This window comes from Coregonus lavaretus, assembly GCF_964263955.1.
Source record: "Coregonus lavaretus genome assembly, chromosome: 2".
NCBI lineage: Eukaryota > Metazoa > Chordata > Actinopteri > Salmoniformes > Salmonidae > Coregonus > Coregonus lavaretus.
In genome coordinates, this window is record NC_139989.1 from 60577217 (window position 1) to 60599190 (window position 21974).

The 21974-nt window shown below is 49.6% G+C and overlaps 1 protein-coding gene across 1 annotated transcript in view; it reads right to left on the bottom strand.

The window, feature by feature from the left end:
- LOC311139891 (BAH and coiled-coil domain-containing protein 1-like) overlaps positions 1-21974 on the bottom strand; it is a gene marked incomplete at its 5' end in the record, with an annotated part of 43086 nt that overhangs the window by 13531 nt on the left and 7581 nt on the right. Inside the window, 6 exons of the mRNA XM_084174888.1 lie at positions 289-372; positions 1903-2189; positions 3118-3291; positions 7009-7209; positions 7655-7925; positions 9255-9375. Coding sequence (XP_084031014.1) covers positions 289-372; positions 1903-2189; positions 3118-3291; positions 7009-7209; positions 7655-7925; positions 9255-9375 — 1138 coding nt within the window. The remainder of the gene's footprint in view (positions 1-288; positions 373-1902; positions 2190-3117; positions 3292-7008; positions 7210-7654; positions 7926-9254; positions 9376-21974) is intronic.

Sequence of the window (21974 nt, forward strand, 5' to 3'; positions counted from 1 at the left end):
CCACACTCCCCCATCCCCCAATTTCCTGCCCACTCTCACACAGTTACTCAGCAGGGAGGGAGTCGGATGTAGCCTGGAACTATATCCATGGTGACACAGAGCATATCACTTTGAATTCCAGGCTGTCAGATGCTTTGCTAAACGCTTTGACATACCGGTACATACAACAACCTCCGAGCATCATATAGCCTATGAATATAGGACCTACCAACGGCAAATCAGATCAGCCAAATGAAAGGTTAGAGGTTAGAGTTGAGCATTGAGGGCTGATTGAGTGATTCTGATTACCTGTTTGTTTCGGATCCTCCTCCCCCTGCAAGTGTTGTCGTTACTCTGAGGTGATTGGACACCGCCTGACCAGCAACTTCTCCTCTGTAACATGTGACCAGGAAGAGAGGAGTGAGTGAGTGAGTAAATTAGTGTGCGTGTGAGCATGTGTGCGCTTGCGTGGATCTCTGCATCGCTAGTTAGTGCTACAGTATGAAACATCCCAGTGTGAGGAGAGAATGGCGTTGGTTGAATTTGTCAGCAATCGGATTATGCAATGGTTATGTGAGAGATTGAGTAAGAGTTTGAAGTTGTGTAATTGTTGAAATTCTAAATGTTGCAATATATATCACACTCTTGGTTAACCTTTCACATATTCTAAGAGATTGAAGTTGTGTAATTGTCTAAATTCTAAATGTTGCAAAAGAAAAAACCTAAAAGGGTTCTTCGGCAGTCCCCATAGGAGAACCCTTTGAATAATCATTTTTGGTTCCAGATAGAACCCTTTTGGTTCCAGGTAGAACCCTTTTGGGTTCCATGTAGAACCCTTTCCATAGAGCATTCTACATGGAACCCAAAAGAGGTATCCTATGGGGACAGCCGAAGAACCCTTTTGGAACCCTTTTTTCTAAGAGTGTATCACACTCTTGGTTAACTTCACATGTTCTAAGAGATTGAAGTTGTGTAATTGTAACTTGGTTCAGTTTCGCATTTTCCCCCACTATTGGTTAAGGTTAGGATTTGGAGAAGAGAAGCTGATCCTAGATCTGTACCTAGGCAGTGGTGTAAAGTACTTAAGTTGTTTTTGGGGGTATCTGTACTTTACTTTACTATTATATCTTTGACAACTTTTACTTTTACTTCACTACATTCCTAAAGAAAATAATGTATTTTTTACTCCATACATTTTCCCTGACACCCCAAAATTGTAATGCTTAGCAGGACATGAAAATGGTCCAATTCACGCACTTATCAAGAGAACATTCCTGGTCATCCCTACTGCCTCTGATCTGGTGGACTCACTAAACACAGATGCTTCGTTTGTAAATTATGTCTGAGTATTGGAGCGTGCCCCTGGCTATCCGTAAATAAATAAAAAATGGAAGATTGTGCCATCTGGTTTGCTTAATATAAGGAATTTGAAATGATTTATACTTTTACTTTTGATACTTAAATATATATTAACAATTACATTGACTTTTGATACTTAAGTACATGTAAAACCACATACTTTTAGACTTTTACTCAGTAGTATTTTACTGGGTGACTTTCACTTTTACTTGAGTCATTTTCTATTAAGGTATCTTTAAATATGACAATTGAGTACTTTTTCCACCACTGTACCTAGGGGAAACATCACCTGGATTGATTCCATACGTCACATACACACCACTGTACATTAGGCACTCAGGTGCATATCAATGACTGAATAATCCTGATCTCTAGGACACACCCTGTGTCTCCACTTGCAGTGCCGAATAGCTAGCTTTTCGGTGACGCGACTGGGTAAGACTCTTCAGGAGGGAGGTCAGGTGTCTTTGTGAGGCAGTGGTCCTGGGTTAGAGCCTTAGTATGAGCCGAAACAGGAGGAAGCGGTACTCACCAAGCAAGCAGGGTGAAATCCTTAACACTAACCTTGTTAATGGGTCCTCTCAGCATGGTGTTCTTGCGTGTGGCCCTCTTCAGCCTCTCACTGGTGGTGGAGAAGGTGACTGACCCCATGGTCCTCCGGTAGAGGCTGCCCCTGGTCCCTAGGCTCTCCCAGCGAGGCTCCTGGGGCCTGGGTCCGCCAGCCCTCCTCACCCCCTCTGACTGGTCCTGGTACTCTGGGTGCTTCTTGGCTGCAGTGACCATGCCAAGCCTACAGGGGGCCCTCTTCCTCACCTTCACCTCTCCCTCCGCCCCGGACAGACTCTGGGAACCTGCGCGGTTCAATCGATAATTATATGTAGTAATACATGACTAATTACATTTAGTATTTGAGTCATTTAGCACTCTAATTCAGTGTGACTTACAATCCAATTAGTGCATTCAACTAAAGGTAGGTAAAATAACCACATATTATAGTCAAGTTCCTCAAAACAGACACAATCTGTCAAATCAGTGCCAGTAAGAATAGACAGGTGTAAGTGTGGAGGGTCAGTGGTAGACAGGTGTCAGTGTGGAGGGTCAGTGGTAGACAGGTGTCAGTGTGGAGGGTCAGTGGTAGACAGGTGTGAGTGTGGAGGGTCAGTGGTAGACAGGTGTCAGTGTGGAGGGTCAGTGGTAGACAGGTGTGAGTGTGGAGGGTCAGTGGTAGACAGGTGTGAGTGTGGAGGGTCAATGGTAGACAGGTGTGAGTGTGGAGGGTCAGTGGTAGGGGAGCCAATGTGCTCTCTGAATTAGTAAGGTAGGAGCTAACAGTTGATGAGGTACTCTGTATTATTCGTCCTGAACCAGTGTTTCATTCCTTTATTTTCTCTCAATCAGGAGTTAGAGAAGAATTTAGACCAGTAATGACCCCACAGACTAAAACAAAACAGATGCTTCTCGTGGAGATGTATTTTTTTTGTTTTTTAAAAACAAATTTGGGGGGTGGGGGGTTATAGATGTTTATAGTACCATGTCCCCTGTGAGCATCTGTACTTGTGTATGACACATATTTAGTAAACATTGTAAACATGTCAAAGCTGATCAATGTTACAGCGATTCTTCATTTTAGATATCTCCACTGGTGACAGAATTGGTATAGCGTAACTCACACACACACACACACACATACACACACACACACACATACACACAGACACACAAACACACACACAGACACACAAACACACACACAGACACACACCAGGCCTGTCTTCTTACCGTAAAGCTCCTGCCTCTCTCTCTTGTTCCGGGCTTTCTGATTGGCCTCCAGCTTGACGACAGACGAGGGGGATGGACCAATCACGGCGGAGCATGATAAGACGTCTCGGGAGGGTTGTGCTTTAATGTCTTGTCGTTCGTCACTGTCATAACTTCCTTCCTCTTCTTCCTCTTCTAAAGAGAGAACAACATTCATTCAGTATTGTGTTTAAATCCAGCCTATCTAGTTCCTTTAACAGACTTCCTTTGCTTATCATTAGAAAGCATTTAGAGGCTTGTATTTCCCCATTGTCTAAAACTTGTTTTCTACATTCTAACATTTAGCAACTGCCTCGTTATCTTGTTGTCTTCCTGGAGGAAAACAAATAACCATTTATAATGATGAAATACCAGGAGCTTCTGACTGCTGTTTTCTGTGGCTGGGACCTAAAGTGTGTCTGGAGTACTGAGTTCTGAGTGATTGTGTGTGTATGTGTGTGTTTGTGTGTGTGTGGGTTTGCGTGCATGTGCTAGCTCGCTTGCTCATGCGTGTGTATGTATGTCTGTCTTGGTGTGTGTGTGTGTGTGTGTGTGGTCTTGTGTTGCGTGCACGTGGTGTGGGTGTGTGTCTCTGCAGCCTGTAACTGCTCTGTGGTCCAGCCTGCTTGTCTCCATGGCCTGTCAGAGCTTCTCACAGGCAGCTATCCACAGCTGTGGCCCAGCTTCACACACCCACACACACACACACCCACACACACACACACACGTACTAGCGGAGGTGTCGGGTGTCCGCGCGCTGCCGACACCACTTGTCATTTACGAGGCGTTCATCAACACGTTCTCACTTACCTCTGAACACTGACAGGGATCACTTTCAGAGTAATTAACAAATTAACAAAGCTCACACGAGGGCTCGAGTGGCAGCCTTCTGAATGTGTGTGTGTGTGTGTGTGTGTGTGTGTGTGTGTATTTTATTCCTTAACTTGTGTATAGAGTGCATGAGACAATGTGATATGATTTTAAATGCTTCCCGTGCTCTATAGAAGTAGCTTACTAATGAAGAAGGTTGTTTATGAGCTTGGTGACAGGTCAGAGGTGCCTTCCACACTTAGTGAAGGGTATAGTGTGTTGAGTGAAGGGTATAGTGTGTTGAGTGAAGGGTATAGTGTGTTGAGTGAAGGGTATAGCGTGCCTGTGTACCTGACCTCGTCGGATGTGGCAGGGCTTGAAAACTATTACAGACTACAAAGGGAAGCACAGCCGCGAGCTGCCCAGTGACACAAGCCTACCAGACGAGCTAAACCACTTCTATGCTCGCTTCGAGGCAAGCAACACTGAAGCATGCATGAGAGCACCAGCTGTTCCGGACGACTATGTGATCACGCTCTCCGTAGCCGATGTGAGTAAGACTTTTAAGCAGGTCAACATTCACAAGGCCGCAGGGCCAGACGGATTACCAGGACGTGTACTCCGAGCATGTGCTGACCAACTGGCAAGTGTCTTCACTGACATTTTCAACATGTCCCTGACTGAGTCTGTAATACCAACATGTTTCAAGCAGACCACCATAGTCCCCGTGCCCAAGAACTCTAAGATAACCTGCCTAAATGACTACCGACCCGTAGCACTGACGTCTGTAGCCATGAAGTGCTTTGAAAGACTGGTCATGGCTCACATCAACAGCATAATCCCAGAAACCCTAGACCCACTCCAATTTGCATACCGCCCCAACAGATCCACAGATGATGCAATCTCTATCGCACTCCACACTGCCCTTTCCCACCTGGACAAGAGGAACACCTACGTGAGAATGCTATTCATTGACTACAGCTCAGCATTCAACACCATAGTGCCCTCTAAGCTCATCACTAAGCTAAGGATCCTGGGACTAAACACCTCCCTCTGCAACTGGATCCTGGACTTCCTGACGGGCCGCCCCCAGGTGGTAAGGGTAGGTAACAACACATCTGCCACACTGATCCTCAACACGGGGGCCCCTCAGGGGTGCGTGCTCAGTCCCCTCCTGTACTCTCTGTTCACCCATGACTGCATGGCCAGGCACGACTCCAACACCATCATTAAGTTTGCCGACGACACAACAGTGGTAGGCCTGATCACCGACAACGATGAGACAGCCTATAGGGAGGAGGTCAGAGATCTGGCCGTGTGGTGCCAGGACAACAACCTCTCCCTCAACGTGACCAAGACAAAGGAGATGATTGTGGACTACAGGAAAAAAAAGAGGACTGAGCACGCCCCCATTCTCATCGACGGGGCTGTAGTGGAACAGGTTGAGAGCTTCAAGTTCCTTGGTGTCCACATCACCAACGAACTATCATGGTCCAAACACACCAAGACAGTCGTGAAGAGGGCACGACAAAGCCTATTCCCCCTCAGGAGACTAAAAAAATTTGGCATGGGTCCTCAGATCCTCAAAAAATTCTACAGCTGCACCATCGAGAGCATCCTGACTGGTTGCATCACCGCCTGGTATGGCAACTGCTTGGCCTCTGACCGCAAGGCACTACAGAGGGTAGTGCGTACGGCCCAGTACATCACTGGGGCAAAGCTCCCTGCCATCCAAGACCTCTATACCAGGCGGTGTCAGAGGAAGGCCCTCAAAATTGTCAAAGACTCCAGCCACCCTAGTCATAGACTGTTCTCTCTGCTACCGCACGGCAAGCGGTACCGGAGTGCCAAGTCTAGGTCCAAAAGACTTCTCAACAGCTTCTACCCCCAAGCCATAAGACTCCTGAACAGCTAATCATGGCTACCCGGACTATTTGCACTGCCCCCCCACCCCATCCTTTTTACGCTGCTGCTACTCTGTTAAGTATTTATGCATAGTCACTTTAACGCTACCCACATGTACATATTACCTCAACTACCTCAACTAGCCGGTGCCCCCGCACATTGACTATGCAACGGTACCCCCCTGTATATATAGCCTCCCTACTGTCACTTTATTTTACTGTATATATAGCCTCCCTACTGTCACTTTATTTCACTTCTGCTCTTTTTTTCTCAACACTTTTTTGTTGTTGTTTTATTCTTACTTTTTTGTTTAAAATAAATGCACTGTTGGTTAAGGGCTGTAAGTAAGCATTTCACTGTAATGTCTGCACCTGTTGTATTCGGCGCATGTGACCAATAAAATTTGATTTGATTTGATTTGACCTGGCTGGAGAAGAGAGCTTGCCAGTAGGACAGGAATCTCTCACACCCCACCTGAACACTCACTCTGTCTCCCTGTCCCACTCACCCCGTCTCCCTGTCCCACTCACCCGTCACCCTGTCCCACTCTCCCCGTCTCCCTGTCCCACTCACCCCGTCACCCTGTCCCACTTACCCCATGTCTGCCTGTCCCACTCACCCCCTGTCTCCCTGTCTCACTCACCCCCTGTCTCCCACTCACTCAACCTTTTCTGTCCCTGTTTCCCTGCCCCACTCACCCCGTCTCCCTGTCCCACTCACCCAACCTTATCTGTCCCCGTTTCCCTGTCCCACTCACCCAACCTTATCTGTCCCCGTCTCCCTGTCCCACTCACCCAACCTTATCTGTCCCCGTTTCCCTGCCCCACTCACCCAGTCTCCCTGTCCCACTCACCCAACCTTATCTGTCCCCGTTTCCCTGTCCCAACCTTATCTGTCCCCGTTTCCCTGCCCCACTCACCCCGTCTCCCTGTCCCACTCACCCAACCTTATCAGTTCCCGTTTCCCTGCCCCACTCACCCCGTCTCCCTGTCCCACTCACCCAACTTTATCTGTCCCCGTTTCCCTGTCCCACTCACCCAACCTTATCTGTCCCTGTCTCCATAACCCACTCTCACCTCTCCCACTCACCCTGACCCCTACTCACCCCTCTTACACTGTCCCCCCCACCCCTCCACCCAGACACCTCAGCCCACTCACCCTGGTCGGAGGATTCACTCTCTGCGGGGGTGGTCTGTCCCTCCTCCATGGCTTCCTGGCTCCTGGCTCTGGGCTGCTGCAGCCGTGCGGACCCCTGGACCCCCAGAGCTCCCCCCATCCCCATCCCCTTCCTCCTGCCCCCACGCATCATTAGCGGGGTCCCAGTCCAGCCCTCCTGGCCGCCGCTGTCTCCACTGGCTGCTGAGAGAGGGAGGACACACATAGAGTATGAGTATAGGACCCGCCGGTTACATTTGTGCCGTGACTCAGATCGGTACACACCATAGAGATAGAATTACAACACTAGAACGGACATCGTCGGTCTAATAACTTAACTACAGGGCAGCCATATTATTATTATTATTATTATTATTATTATTATTATTATAGGTGGGCTATGGTAGTGTTTCTCTCTATGGTAGCCTACACATACAGAGCACACCAGTCACTGCTCAGGTCAGGGCAAAATAAGGAATGCACTCACTATCCCAATACAGAAAAAAGTGTGGTTCCCACCATGTGGTTCCACATCATATGACACAAATAACATGCCTAAATAAAGTCACATGTCCGTCACATAACTGAAACACAACATTGTGAGAAAACTCCAAAGGTTGCAAATGAAATCAATCATCATGAATCTTACCAGTGTCACTCTGACCGCCGGACTCGTTGATGACTCGTCGGGACTCAGCCTTGGAGGTGGCTTGGCCTCGACATCCATGGTGCTTGGGGGCGGAACTAGACGCAGAGGCCGCCTCCTCCTTATCCCGTGGCCCCGCCCCCATCCCAGTCCTCTTCCCGCCCTGGGCCTTGTGCTGTCTGAGGTGCTGGTGGTGATGAGCCACGTCACGGGCCAGCTTAGAGCTGAGGACACCATGGAGGACACTCTTTCTGCTGCTGCCCTGCACCTTTATCTATCAGAACAGAGACAAGAGAGAAAGAAAGAGATAGGAATAGAGCGAGAGAGAAAGAGAGAGCGATGGAGAGGGAGAGAGAGAACAGAAATATAAATTGAGAGAGAACAGAGAGAGAGAGAGCAGAAAGAGAGAGAGTGAGACCGTTACACTTCCGGACACAGACAGCCAGAGGGACAGAGCTCAGTTCAGCTCACAGACAGCCAGAGGGACAGAGCTCAGTTCAGCTCAAAGACAGCCAGAGGGACAGAGCTCAGCTCAGTTCAGCTCACAGACAGCCAGAGGGACAGAGCTCAGTTCAGCTCAAAGACAGCCAGAGGGACAGAGCTCAGCTCAGTTCAGCTCAAAGACAGCCAGAGGGACAGAGCTCAGCTCAGTTCAGCTCACAGACAGCCAGAGGGACAGAGCTCAGTTCAGCCCACAGACAGCCAGATGGACAGAGCTCAGTTCAGCCCACAGACAGCCAGAGGGACAGAGCTCAGTTCAGCCCACAGACAGCCAGAGGGACAGAGCTCAGTTCAGTCCAGAGACAGCCAGAGGGACAGAGCTCAGCTCAGTTCAGCTCACAGACAGCCAGAGGGACAGAGCTCAGTTCAGCCCACAGACAGCCAGATGGACAGAGCTCAGTTCAGCCCACAGACAGCCAGAGGGACAGAGCTCAGTTCAGCCCACAGACAGCCAGAGGGACAGAGCTCAGTTCAGTCCAGAGACAGCCAGAGGGACAGAGCTCAGTTCAGTCCACAGACAGCCAGATGGACAGAGCTCAGTTCAGCCCACAAACAGCCAGAGGGACAGAGCTCAGCTCAACACACAGACGGCCAGAGGGACATAGCTCAGCTCAGCACACAGACGGCCAGAGGAACAGAAGAAGATCCACAAATGAAAAATATATTAACATGGAGAGCTGGGGATTTGACTCTTTTGAGTTTCCCCTAAGGGTTCTAATCAGTGGAGGCTGGTGGGATGAGCTATAGGTGGACGGGCTCATTGTAATGGCTGGAATGGAATTAATGGAACGGTATCAAACACATAAAATATATGGAAACCACATGTTTGACTCCGTTCCATTGACTCCATTCCAGCCATTACAATGTGCCCATCCTCCTATAGCTCCTCCCACCAGCCTCCACTGGTACTAATGACTAGAAATGTGTCAAGAAAACATAGCATACGGTATAACACAAAGGCTAGCAGGCTACATAGCAGTAATGGTAGAATACTGTATGGAGGGGCTCAGAAAAGAGTTCAGTAACTGTAAGGGTGTTCTACAGAGTGTGTAGCTGTTTTGAAGGGATAGAGGACAAAGAGATAAAACTAAAGAACCCTGACCTCTGCCGCGCCAAGCCGCTCAAAGCCCCGATTGGACAGCTTCTTCTTCTTCCTCTGGGTGTCCCCGCCCCCTCCTCCCTGCAGGTCCTCGGGCGACAGGCCAAGTCCCGCCCCTAACGACCTGCCAGTCAAAACACAGGAGACGCATTCATTAGAGAGGAAGAAGAATAGTGGTGGAATGAAAGAGAGAAAGATCAGAGGGGGAAAAGGAGGGGTTGAGTCACCTCTCTGTGGGTTGTTATAGCTGATGAACACAAGAACAGAAGAAGAGAAAACCCCGGAGCCCTGTTCTCCCAAACCCCCAAACCGGCACGCTTGAAAAATTGGGATCTAACAGGGCGAACCTGGGATTGTTGGAGGAATAAGAAGCCGGAACGCTTTATCAAGGGAGTTCCCCCTGGCCTATACAGGCACAGAGAGACGCTTTGAAAGATACAGGGAATCAGTGAATGGTCTGAAGGCACGTTCTGCATTTGTATGCGGCTTCTATTGTTCTGGCAGTTGAATATCATAGCTCTCCAGTTTCCATTTCCATATCAGTGTGGCTAGCAGCTCCTCTTCTCCCTACAGAATAGCAACATCACAGGGCTGGATAGAAGCAGAGGGAAAATGCCCTTGAATTTCCCCATGGAAACCTGCCCGGCAACCACACAGATGTGAGCCAGACCATACTCAAACAAAAGATTAACTTCCCCTCTCCTACTGTGTGCACAGCCTTAGCCATGCCATCAGTCACAATTGACTGGGAAAGCTAGCAGCGGCATTCCCCCCCCGCCTAATCGGGATTGTGGATCGCAGGCTCAAAACCTTTCAGAGTTAAAAGGGAACTATCTATTACGCTGAGCTGTAAGTCCTCTGTTTACATCATTACACACGGGCTAGAATAGCGTATGTGCGTGCGTGCGTGCATGTGTGTGTGTAATATGTGCCAGGTAAAAATGTGACAAACTGACTGTGTGTGTGTGTGTGTGTGTGTGTGTGTGTGCTTGTACTTCATATGTGCACATTGAAGTACATCTGTAATAGCAAGGAGGGAGGGAGGGAGGATGGGAGGGAGGGAGGGAGGGAGGGAGGGAGAGGGATAGAGAGGGAGAGAGAGATGGATGGAGGGAGAGAAAGTGATGGAAGGAGGGAAAGAGGGGTAGACTAGATGTGACGCAGGTCTGTCTGTATGTGTGTGTGTGTGTGTGTGTGTATTTGTGTGTGTGTGTGTGTGTGTGTGTGTGTGTGACTGACAGGAAAATGGCAGAGGTGGCAGAAGTGTGAGCTGTCCCTGAGAGGCGGACCCCTCCGATCCCTTCTCTCCCTCACACACTGACAAACAACGTGACAGAGCCCATCCCCTCAGAGGGCCGGCAGGGTGAACAAGCACACAGCCCCACACTGACTAATTAAACACAGTTGATTAGCAGCTCCTAGATTGTACACACACGCACACACACGCACACACATGCACACACACAAGCATACACACACACAGAGTTAAACACACACAAAGATACAGATACACGCACGCACGTGCGCACGCACGCACACACACACACACACACACACACACACACAGTCCAATCAGAACAGCCAGCAACACAAAGCGCCCAAGCAACTCTACCAAAGGAAATTGGTTTTACATAGCCCTCCAATGTAACACAACATTGGGCCAATATGTCCCTGTCTGCACCGTGTCTCATTCAAAAACACCCACCTTCCTGTAGCTGCAGGTCAGTCATGGAGACCTTACTGTAACTGGAGGCCAGACATGGAGTCCTTACTATAACTGGAGACCAGTCATGGAGACCTTACTGTAACTGGAGGCCAGTCATGGAGATATTACTGTAACTGGAGGCCAGTCATGGAGACCTTACTATAACTGGAGACCAGTCATGGAGACCTTACTGTAACTGGAGGCCAAACATGGAGTCCTTACTGTAACTGGAGGCCAGTCATGGAGACCTTACTGTTACTGGAGGCCAGTCATGGAGACCTTACTGTTACTGGAGGCCAGTCATGGAGACCTTACTGTAATTGGAGGCCAGTCATGGAGACCTTACTGTAACTGGAGACCAGTCATGGAGACCTTACTGTAACTGGAGGCCAGTCATGGAGACCTTACTGTAACTGGAGGCCAGTCATGGAGTCCTTACTGTAACTGGAGGCCAGTCATGGAGACCTTACTGTAACTGGAGACCAGTCATGGAGACCTTACTGTAACTGGAGGCCAGTCATGGAGACCTTACTGTAACTGGAGGCCAGTCATGGAGTCCTTACTATAACTGGAGACCAGTCATGGAGACCTTAATGTAACTGGAGACCAGTCATGGAGACATTACTGTAACTGGAGGCCAGTCATGGAGACCTTACTGTAACTGGAGTCCAGTAATGGTGACCTTACTGTAACTGGAGGCCAGTCATGGAGACCTTACTGTAATTGGAGACCAGTCATGGAGACATTACTGTAGCTGGACGCCAGTCATGCAGACCTTAATGTAACTGGAGACCAGTCATGGAGACATTACTGTAGCTGGAGGCCAGTCACCCAGACCTTACTGTAGCTGGAGGCCAGTCATGGAGACCTTACTGTAACTGGAGGCCAGTCATGGAGACCTTACTGTAACTGGAGACCAGTCATGGAGACCTTACTGTAACTGGAGACCAGTCATGGAGACATTACTGTAACTGGAGGCCAGTCATGGAGACCTTACTGTAACTGGAGGCCGGTAATGGAGACATTACTGTAACTGGAGGCCAGTCATGGAGACCTTACTGTAACTGGAGACCAGTCACGGAGACCTTACTGTAACTGGAGACAAGTCATGGAGACATTACTGTAACTGGAGGCCAGTCATGGAGACCTTACTGTAACTGGAGGCCAGTCATGGAGACCTTACTGTAATTGGAGACCAGTCATGGAGACATTACTGTAGCTGGAGGCCAGTCATGCAGCCCTTAATGTAACTGGAGACCAGTCATGGAGACATTACTGTAGCTGGAGGCCAGTCACCCAGACCTTACTGTAACTGGAGGCCAGTCATGCAGACCTTACTGTAACTGGAGACCAGTCATGGAGACATTACTGTAGCTGGAGGCCAGTCATGGAGACCTTACTGTAACTGGAGGCCAGTCATGGAGACCTTACTGTAGCTGGAGGCCAGTCATGCAGAACTTACTGTAACTAGAGACCAGTCATGGAGACCTTACTGTAACTGGAGGCCAGTCATGGAGACATTACTGTAGCTGGAGGCCAGTCATGGAGACCTTACTCTAACTGGAGGCCAGTCATGGAGACCTTACTGTAGCTGGAGGCCAGTCATGCAGACCTTACTGTAACTGGAGACCAGTCATGGAGACCTTACTGTAACTGGAGGCCAGTCATGGAGACATTACTGTAGCTGGAGGCCAGTCATGGAGACCATACTGTAACTGGAGACCAGTCATGGAGACAATACTGTAGCTGGAGACCAGTCACCCAGACCTTACTGTAACTGGAGACCAGTCATGGAGACATTACTGTAACTGGATAACAGTCATGGAGACCTTACTGTAACTGGAGACCAGTCATGGAGACCTTACTGTAACTGGAGGCCAGTCATGGAGACATTACTGTAACTAGAGACCAGTCATGGAGACCTTAATGTAACTGGAGACCAGTCATGGAGACATTACTGTAACTGGAGGCCAGTCATGGAGACCTTACTGTAACTGGAGTCCAGTAATGGAGACCTTACTGTAACTGGAGGCCAGTCATGGAGACCTTACTGTAATTGGAGACCAGTCATGGAGACATTACTGTAGCTGGACGCCAGTCATGCAGACCTTAATGTAACTGGAGACCAGTCATGGAGACATTACTGTAGCTGGAGGCCAGTCACCCAGACCTTACTGTAGCTGGAGGCCAGTCATGGAGACCTTACTGTAACTGGAGGCCAGTCATGGAGACCTTACTGTAGCTGGAGGCCAGTCATGCAGACCTTACTGTAACTGGAGACCAGTCATGGAGACATTACTGTAACTGGAGGCCAGTCATGGAGACATTACTGTAAATGGAGGCCAGTCATGGAGACCTTTCTGTAACTGGAGGCTAGTAATGGAGACATTACTGTAACTGGAGGCCAGTCATGGAGACCTTACTGTAACTGGAGGCCAGTAATGGAGACATTACTATAACTGGAGGCCAGTCATGGAGACCTTACTGTAACTGGAGACCAGTCATGGAGACATTACTATAACTGGAGGCCAGTCATGGAGACCTTACTGTAACTGGAGACCAGTCATGGAGACCTTACTGTAACTGGAGACAAGTCATGGAGACATTACTGTAACTGGAGGCCAGTCATGGAGACCTTACTGTAACTGGAGGCCAGTCATGGAGACCTTACTGTAATTGGAGACCAGTCATGGAGACATTACTGTAGCTGGAGGCCAGTCATGCAGCCCTTAATGTAACTGGAGACCAGTCATGGAGACATTACTGTAGCTGGAGGCCAGTCACCCAGACCTTACTGTAGCTGGAGGCCAGTCATGGAGACTTACTGTAACGGGAGGCCAGTCATGGATACCTTACTGTAGCTGGAGGCCAGTCATGCAGACCTTACTGTAACTGGAGACCAGTCATGGAGACCTTACTGTAACTGGAGGCCAGTCATGGAGACATTACTGTCGCTGGAGGCCAGTCATGGAGACCTTGCTGTAACTGGAGGCCAGTCATGGAGACCTTACTGTAGCTGGAGGCCAGTCATGCAGAACTTACTGTAACTAGAGACCAGTCATGGAGACCTTACTGTAACTGGAGGCCAGTCATGGAGACATTACTGTAGCTGGAGGCCAGTCATGGAGACCTTACTCTAACTGGAGGCCAGTCATGGAGACCTTACTGTAGCTGGAGGCCAGTCATGCAGACCTTACTGTAACTGGAGACCAGTCATGGAGACCTTACTGTAACTGGAGGCCAGTCATGGAGACATTACTGTAGCTGGAGGCCTGTCACCCAGACCTTACTGTAACTGGAGACCAGTCATGGAGACATTACTGTAACTGGATAACAGTCATGGAGACCTTACTGTAACTGGAGACCAGTCATGGAGACCTTACTGTAACTGGAGGCCAGTCATGGAGACATTGCTGTACCTAGAGACCAGTCATGGAGACCTTACTGTAGCTAGAGACCAGTCATGGAGACCTTACTGTAGCTGGAGGCCAGTCATGGAGACCTTACTTTAACTAGAGGCCAGTCATGGAGACCTTACTGTAGCTGGAGGCCAGTCATGGAGACCTTACTGTAACTGGAGTAAGTCATGAAGACCTTAATGTAACTGGAGACCAGTCATGGAGACATTACTGTAGCTGGAGGCCAGTCACCCAGACCTTACTGTAGCTGGAGGACAGTCATGGAGACCTTACTGTAACTGGAGGCCAGTCATGGAGACCTTACTGTAGCTGGAGGCCAGTCATGCAGAACTTACTGTAACTGGAGACCAGTCATGGAGACATTACTGTAACTGGAGGCCAGTCATGGAGACATTACTGTAACTGGAGGCCAGTCATGGATACCTTACTGTAACTGGAGGCCAGTCATGGAGACATTACTGTAGCTGGAGGCCAGTCACCCAGACCTTACTGTAGCTGGAGGCCAGTCATGGAGACCTTACTGTAACTAGAGGCCAGTCATGGAGACCTTACTGTAACTAGAGGTCAGTCATGGAGACCTTACTGTAGCTGGAGGCCAGTCATGGAGACCTTACTATAACTGGAGACCAGTCATGCAGACCTTACTGTAACTGGAGGCCAGTCATGGAGACCTTACTGTAACTGGTGGCCAGTCATGGAGACCTTACTGTAGCTGAAGGCCAGTCATGGAGACCTTACTGTAACTGGATGCCAGTCATGGAGACCTTACTGTAGCTGGAGGCCAGTCATGGAGACCTTACTGTAACTGGAGGCCAGTCATGGAGACCTTACTGTAGCTGGAGGCCAGTCTTGGAGACCTTACTGTAACTGGAGACCAGTCATGGAGACCTTACTGTAGCTGGAGGCCAGTCATGGAGACCTTACTGTAACTGGAGGCCAGTCATGGAGACCTTACTGTAGCTGGAGGCCAGTCATGGAGACCTTACTGTAACTGGAGGCCAGTCATGGAGACCTTACTGTAACTAGAGGCCAGTCATGGAGACCTTACTGTAGCTGGAGGCCAGTCATGGAGACCTTACTGTAACTGGAGGCCAGTCATGGATACCTTACTGTAACTGGAGGCCAGTCATGGAGACCTTACTGTAACTGGAGGCCAGTCATGGAGACCTTACTGTAACTGGAGACCAGTCATGGAGACCTTACTGTAGCTGGAGGCCAATCATGGAGACCTTACTGTAACTGGAGGCCAGTCATGGAGACCTTACTTTAACTAGAGGTCAGTCATGGAGACCTTACTGTAGCTGAAGGCCAGTCATGGAGACCTTACTGTAACTGGAGGCCAGTCATGGATACCTTACTGTAACTGGAGGCCAGTCATGGAGACCTTACTGTAGCTGGAGGCTAGTCATGGAGACCTTACTTTAACTGGAGGCCAGTCATGGATACCTTACTGTAACTGGAGGCCAGTCATGGAGACCTTACTGTAACTGGAGGCCAGTCATGGAGACCTTACTGTAACTGGAGACCAGTCATGGAGACCTTACTGTAGCTGGAGGCCAGTCATGGAGACCTTACTATAACTGGAGGCCAGTCATGGAGATCTTACTGTAACTGGAGACCAGTCATGGAGACCTTACTGTAACTGGAGGCCAGTCATGGAGACCTTACTGTAACTAGAGGCCAGTCATGGAGACCTTACTGTAGCTGGAGGCCAGTCATGGAGACCTTACTGTAACTGGAGGCCAGTCATGGATACCTTACTGTAACTGGAGGCCAGTCATGGAGACCTTACTGTAACTGGAGGCCAGTCATGGAGACCTTACTGTAACTGGAGACCAGTCATGGAGACCTTACTGTAGCTGGAGGCCAGTCATGGAGACCTTACTGTAGCTGGAGGCCAGTCATGGAGACCTTACTGTAACTGGAGGCCAGTCATGGAGACCTTACTGTAGCTGGAGGCCAGTCTTGGAGACCTTACTGTAACTGAAGACCAGTCATGGAGACCTTACTGTAGCTGGAGGCCAGTCATGGAGACCTTACTATAACTGGAGGCCAGTCATGGAGATCTTACTGTAACTGGAGACCAGTCATGGAGACCTTACTGTAACTGGAGGCCAGTCATGGAGACCTTACTGTAACTAGAGGCCAGTCATGGAGACCTTACTGTAGCTGGAGGCCAGTCATGGAGACCTTACTGTAACTGGAGGCCAGTCATGGATACCTTACTGTAACTGGAGGCCAGTCATGGAGACCTTACTGTAACTGGAGGCCAGTCATGGAGACCTTACTGTAACTGGAGACCAGTCATGGAGACCTTACTGTAGCTGGAGGCCAATCATGGAGACCTTACTGTAACTGGAGGCCAGTCATGGAGACCTTACTTTAACTAGAGGTCAGTCATGGAGACCTTACTGTAACTGGAGACCAGTCATGGAGACCTTACTGTAGCTGGAGGCCAGTCATGGAGACCTTACTGTAGCTGGAGGCCAGTCATGGAGACCTTACTGTAACTGGAGGCCAGTCATGGAGACCTTACTGTAACTGGAGACCAGTCATGGAGACCTTACTGTAGCTGGAGGCCAGTCATGGAGACCTTACTGTAGCTGGAGGCCAGTCATGGAGACCTTACTATAACTGGAGGCCAGTCATGGAGATCTTACTGTAACTGGAGACCAGTCATGGAGACCTTACTGTAACTGGAGGCCAGTCATGGAGAACTTACTGTAGCTGGAGGCCAGTCATGGAGACCTTACTGTAGCTGGAGGCCAATCATGGATACCTTACTGTAACTGGAGGCCAGTCATGGAGACCTTACTGTAACTGGAGGCCAGTCATGGATACCTTACTGTAACTGGAGGCCAGTCATGGAGACCTTACTGTAGCTGGAGGCTAGTCATGGAGACCTTACTGTAGCTGGAGGCCAATCATGGATACCTTACTGTAACTGGAGGCCAGTCATGGAGACCTTACTGTAACTGGAGGCCAGTCATGGATACCTTACTGTAACTGGAGGCCAGTCATGGAGACCTTACTGTAGCTGGAGGCTAGTCATGGAGACCTTACTTTAACTGGAGGCCAGTCATGGATACCTTACTGTAACTGGAGGCCAGTCATGGAGACCTTACTGTAACTGGAGGCCAGTCATGGAGACCTTACTGTAACTGGAGACCAGTCATGGAGACCTTACTGTAGCTGGAGGCCAGTCATGGAGACCTTACTGTAGCTGGAGGCCAGTCATGGAGACCTTACTGTAACTGGAGGCCAGTCATGGAGACCTTACTGTAGCTGGAGGCCAGTCTTGGAGACCTTACTGTAACTGGAGACCAGTCATGGAGACCTTACTGTAGCTGGAGGCCAGTCATGGAGACCTTACTATAACTGGAGGCCAGTCATGGAGATCTTACTGTAACTGGAGACCAGTCATGGAGACCTTACTGTAACTGGAGGCCAGTCATGGAGACCTTACTGTAACTGGAGACCAGTCATGGAGACCTTACTGTAGCTGGAGGCCAGTCATGGAGACCTTACTGTAGCTGGAGGCCAGTCATGGAGACCTTACTATAACTGGAGGCCAGTCATGGAGATCTTACTGTAACTGGAGACCAGTCATGGAGACCTTACTGTAACTGGAGGCCAGTCATGGAGAACTTACTGTAGCTGGAGGCCAGTCATGGAGACCTTACTGTAGCTGGAGGCCAATCATGGATACCTTACTGTAACTGGAGGCCAGTCATGGAGACCTTACTGTAACTGGAGGCCAGTCATGGAGACCTTACTGTAACTGGAGGCCAGTCATGGATACCTTACTGTAGCTGGAGGCTAGTCATGGAGACCTTACTTTAACTGGAGGCCAGTCATGGATACCTTACTGTAACTGGAGGCCAGTCATGGAGACCTTACTGTAACTGGAGGCCAGTCATGGAGACCTTACTGTAGCTGGAGGCCAGTCATGGAGACCTTACTGTAGCTGGAGGCCAGCCATGGATACCTTACTGTAACTGGAGGCCAGTCATGGAGACCTTACTTTAACTGGAGGCCAGTCATGGATACCTTACTGTAACTGGAGGCCAGTCATGGAGACCTTACTGTAACTGGAGGCCAGTCATGGAGACCTTACTGTAGCTGGAGGCCAGTCATGGAGACCTTACTGTAGCTGGAGGCCAATCATGGAGACCTTACTGTAACTGGAGGCCAGTCATGGAGACCTTACTGTAACTGGAGGCCAGTCATGGAGACCTTACTGTAACTGGAGGCCAGTCATGGAGACCTTACTGTAGCTGGAGGCTAGTCATGGAGACCTTACTTTAACTGGAGGCCAGTCATGGATACCTTACTGTAACTGGAGGCCAGTCATGGAGACCTTACTGTAACTGGAGGCCAGTCATGGAGACCTTACTGTAGCTGGAGGCTAGTCATGGAGACCTTACTTTAACTGGAGGCCAGTCATGGATACCTTACTGTAACTGGAGGCCAGTCATGGAGACCTTACTATAACTGGAGGCCAGTCATGGAGACCTTACTGTAGCTGGAGGCCAGTCATGCAGAACTTACTGTAACTGGAGACCAGTCATGGAGACATTACTGTAACTGGAGGCCAGTCATGGAGACATTACTGTAACTGGAGGCCAGTCATGGATACCTTACTGTAACTGGAGGCCAGTCATGGAGACCTTACTGTAGCTGGAGGCCAGTCATGCAGAACTTACTGTAACTGGAGACCAGTCATGGAGACATTACTGTAACTGGAGGCCAGTCATGGAGACATTACTGTAACTGGAGGCCAGTCATGGATACCTTACTGTAACTGGAGGCCAGTCATGGAGACATTACTGTAGCTGGAGGCCAGTCACCCAGACCTTACTGTAGCTGGAGGCCAGTCATGGAGACCTTACTGTAACTAGAGGCCAGTCATGGAGACCTTACTGTAACTAGAGGTCAGTCATGGAGACCTTACTGTAGCTGGAGGCCAGTCATGGAGACCTTACTATAACTGGAGACCAGTCATGCAGACCTTACTGTAACTGGAGGCCAGTCATGGAGACCTTACTGTAACTGGTGGCCAGTCATGGAGACCTTACTGTAGCTGAAGGCCAGTCATGGAGACCTTACTGTAACTGGATGCCAGTCATGGAGACCTTACTGTAGCTGGAGGCCAGTCATGGAGACCTTACTGTAACTGGAGGCCAGTCATGGAGACCTTACTGTAGCTGGAGGCCAGTCTTGGAGACCTTACTGTAACTGGAGACCAGTCTTGGAGACCTTACTGTAGCTGGAGGCCAGTCATGGAGACCTTACTGTAACTGGAGGCCAGTCATGGAGACCTTACTGTAGCTGGAGGCCAGTCATGGAGACCTTACTGTAACTGGAGGCCAGTCATGGAGACCTTACTGTAACTAGAGGCCAGTCATGGAGACCTTACTGTAGCTGGAGGCCAGTCATGGAGACCTTACTGTAACTGGAGGCCAGTCATGGATACCTTACTGTAACTGGAGGCCAGTCATGGAGACCTTACTGTAACTGGAGGCCAGTCATGGAGACCTTACTGTAACTGGAGACCAGTCATGGAGACCTTACTGTAGCTGGAGGCCAATCATGGAGACCTTACTGTAACTGGAGGCCAGTCATGGAGACCTTACTTTAACTAGAGGTCAGTCATGGAGACCTTACTGTAGCTGAAGGCCAGTCATGGAGACCTTACTGTAACTGGAGGCCAGTCATGGATACCTTACTGTAACTGGAGGCCAGTCATGGAGACCTTACTGTAGCTGGAGGCTAGTCATGGAGACCTTACTTTAACTGGAGGCCAGTCATGGATACCTTACTGTAACTGGAGGCCAGTCATGGAGACCTTACTGTAACTGGAGGCCAGTCATGGAGACCTTACTGTAACTGGAGACCAGTCATGGAGACCTTACTGTAGCTGGAGGCCAGTCATGGAGACCTTACTATAACTGGAGGCCAGTCATGGAGATCTTACTGTAACTGGAGACCAGTCATGGAGACCTTACTGTAACTGGAGGCCAGTCATGGAGACCTTACTGTAACTAGAGGCCAGTCATGGAGACCTTACTGTAGCTGGAGGCCAGTCATGGAGACCTTACTGTAACTGGAGGCCAGTCATGGATACCTTACTGTAACTGGAGGCCAGTCATGGAGACCTTACTGTAACTGGAGGCCAGTCATGGAGACCTTACTGTAACTGGAGACCAGTCATGGAGACCTTACTGTAGCTGGAGGCCAGTCATGGAGACCTTACTGTAGCTGGAGGCCAGTCATGGAGACCTTACTGTAACTGGAGGCCAGTCATGGAGACCTTACTGTAGCTGGAGGCCAGTCTTGGAGACCTTACTGTAACTGAAGACCAGTCATGGAGACCTTACTGTAGCTGGAGGCCAGTCATGGAGACCTTACTATAACTGGAGGCCAGTCATGGAGATCTTACTGTAACTGGAGACCAGTCATGGAGACCTTACTGTAACTGGAGGCCAGTCATGGAGACCTTACTGTAACTAGAGGCCAGTCATGGAGACCTTACTGTAGCTGGAGGCCAGTCATGGAGACCTTACTGTAACTGGAGGCCAGTCATGGATACCTTACTGTAACTGGAGGCCAGTCATGGAGACCTTACTGTAACTGGAGGCCAGTCATGGAGACCTTACTGTAACTGGAGACCAGTCATGGAGACCTTACTGTAGCTGGAGGCCAATCATGGAGACCTTACTGTAACTGGAGGCCAGTCATGGAGACCTTACTTTAACTAGAGGTCAGTCATGGAGACCTTACTGTAACTGGAGACCAGTCATGGAGACCTTACTGTAGCTGGAGGCCAGTCATGGAGACCTTACTGTAGCTGGAGGCCAGTCATGGAGACCTTACTGTAACTGGAGGCCAGTCATGGAGACCTTACTGTAACTGGAGACCAGTCATGGAGACCTTACTGTAGCTGGAGGCCAGTCATGGAGACCTTACTGTAGCTGGAGGCCAGTCATGGAGACCTTACTATAACTGGAGGCCAGTCATGGAGATCTTACTGTAACTGGAGACCAGTCATGGAGACCTTACTGTAACTGGAGGCCAGTCATGGAGAACTTACTGTAGCTGGAGGCCAGTCATGGAGACCTTACTGTAGCTGGAGGCCAATCATGGATACCTTACTGTAACTGGAGGCCAGTCATGGAGACCTTACTGTAACTGGAGGCCAGTCATGGATACCTTACTGTAACTGGAGGCCAGTCATGGAGACCTTACTGTAGCTGGAGGCTAGTCATGGAGACCTTACTTTAACTGGAGGCCAGTCATGGATACCTTACTGTAACTGGAGGCCAGTCATGGAGACCTTACTGTAACTGGAGGCCAGTCATGGAGACCTTACTGTAACTGGAGACCAGTCATGGAGACCTTACTGTAGCTGGAGGCCAGTCATGGAGACCTTACTGTAGCTGGAGGCCAGTCATGGAGACCTTACTGTAACTGGAGGCCAGTCATGGAGACCTTACTGTAGCTGGAGGCCAGTCTTGGAGACCTTACTGTAACTGGAGACCAGTCATGGAGACCTTACTGTAGCTGGAGGCCAGTCATGGAGACCTTACTATAACTGGA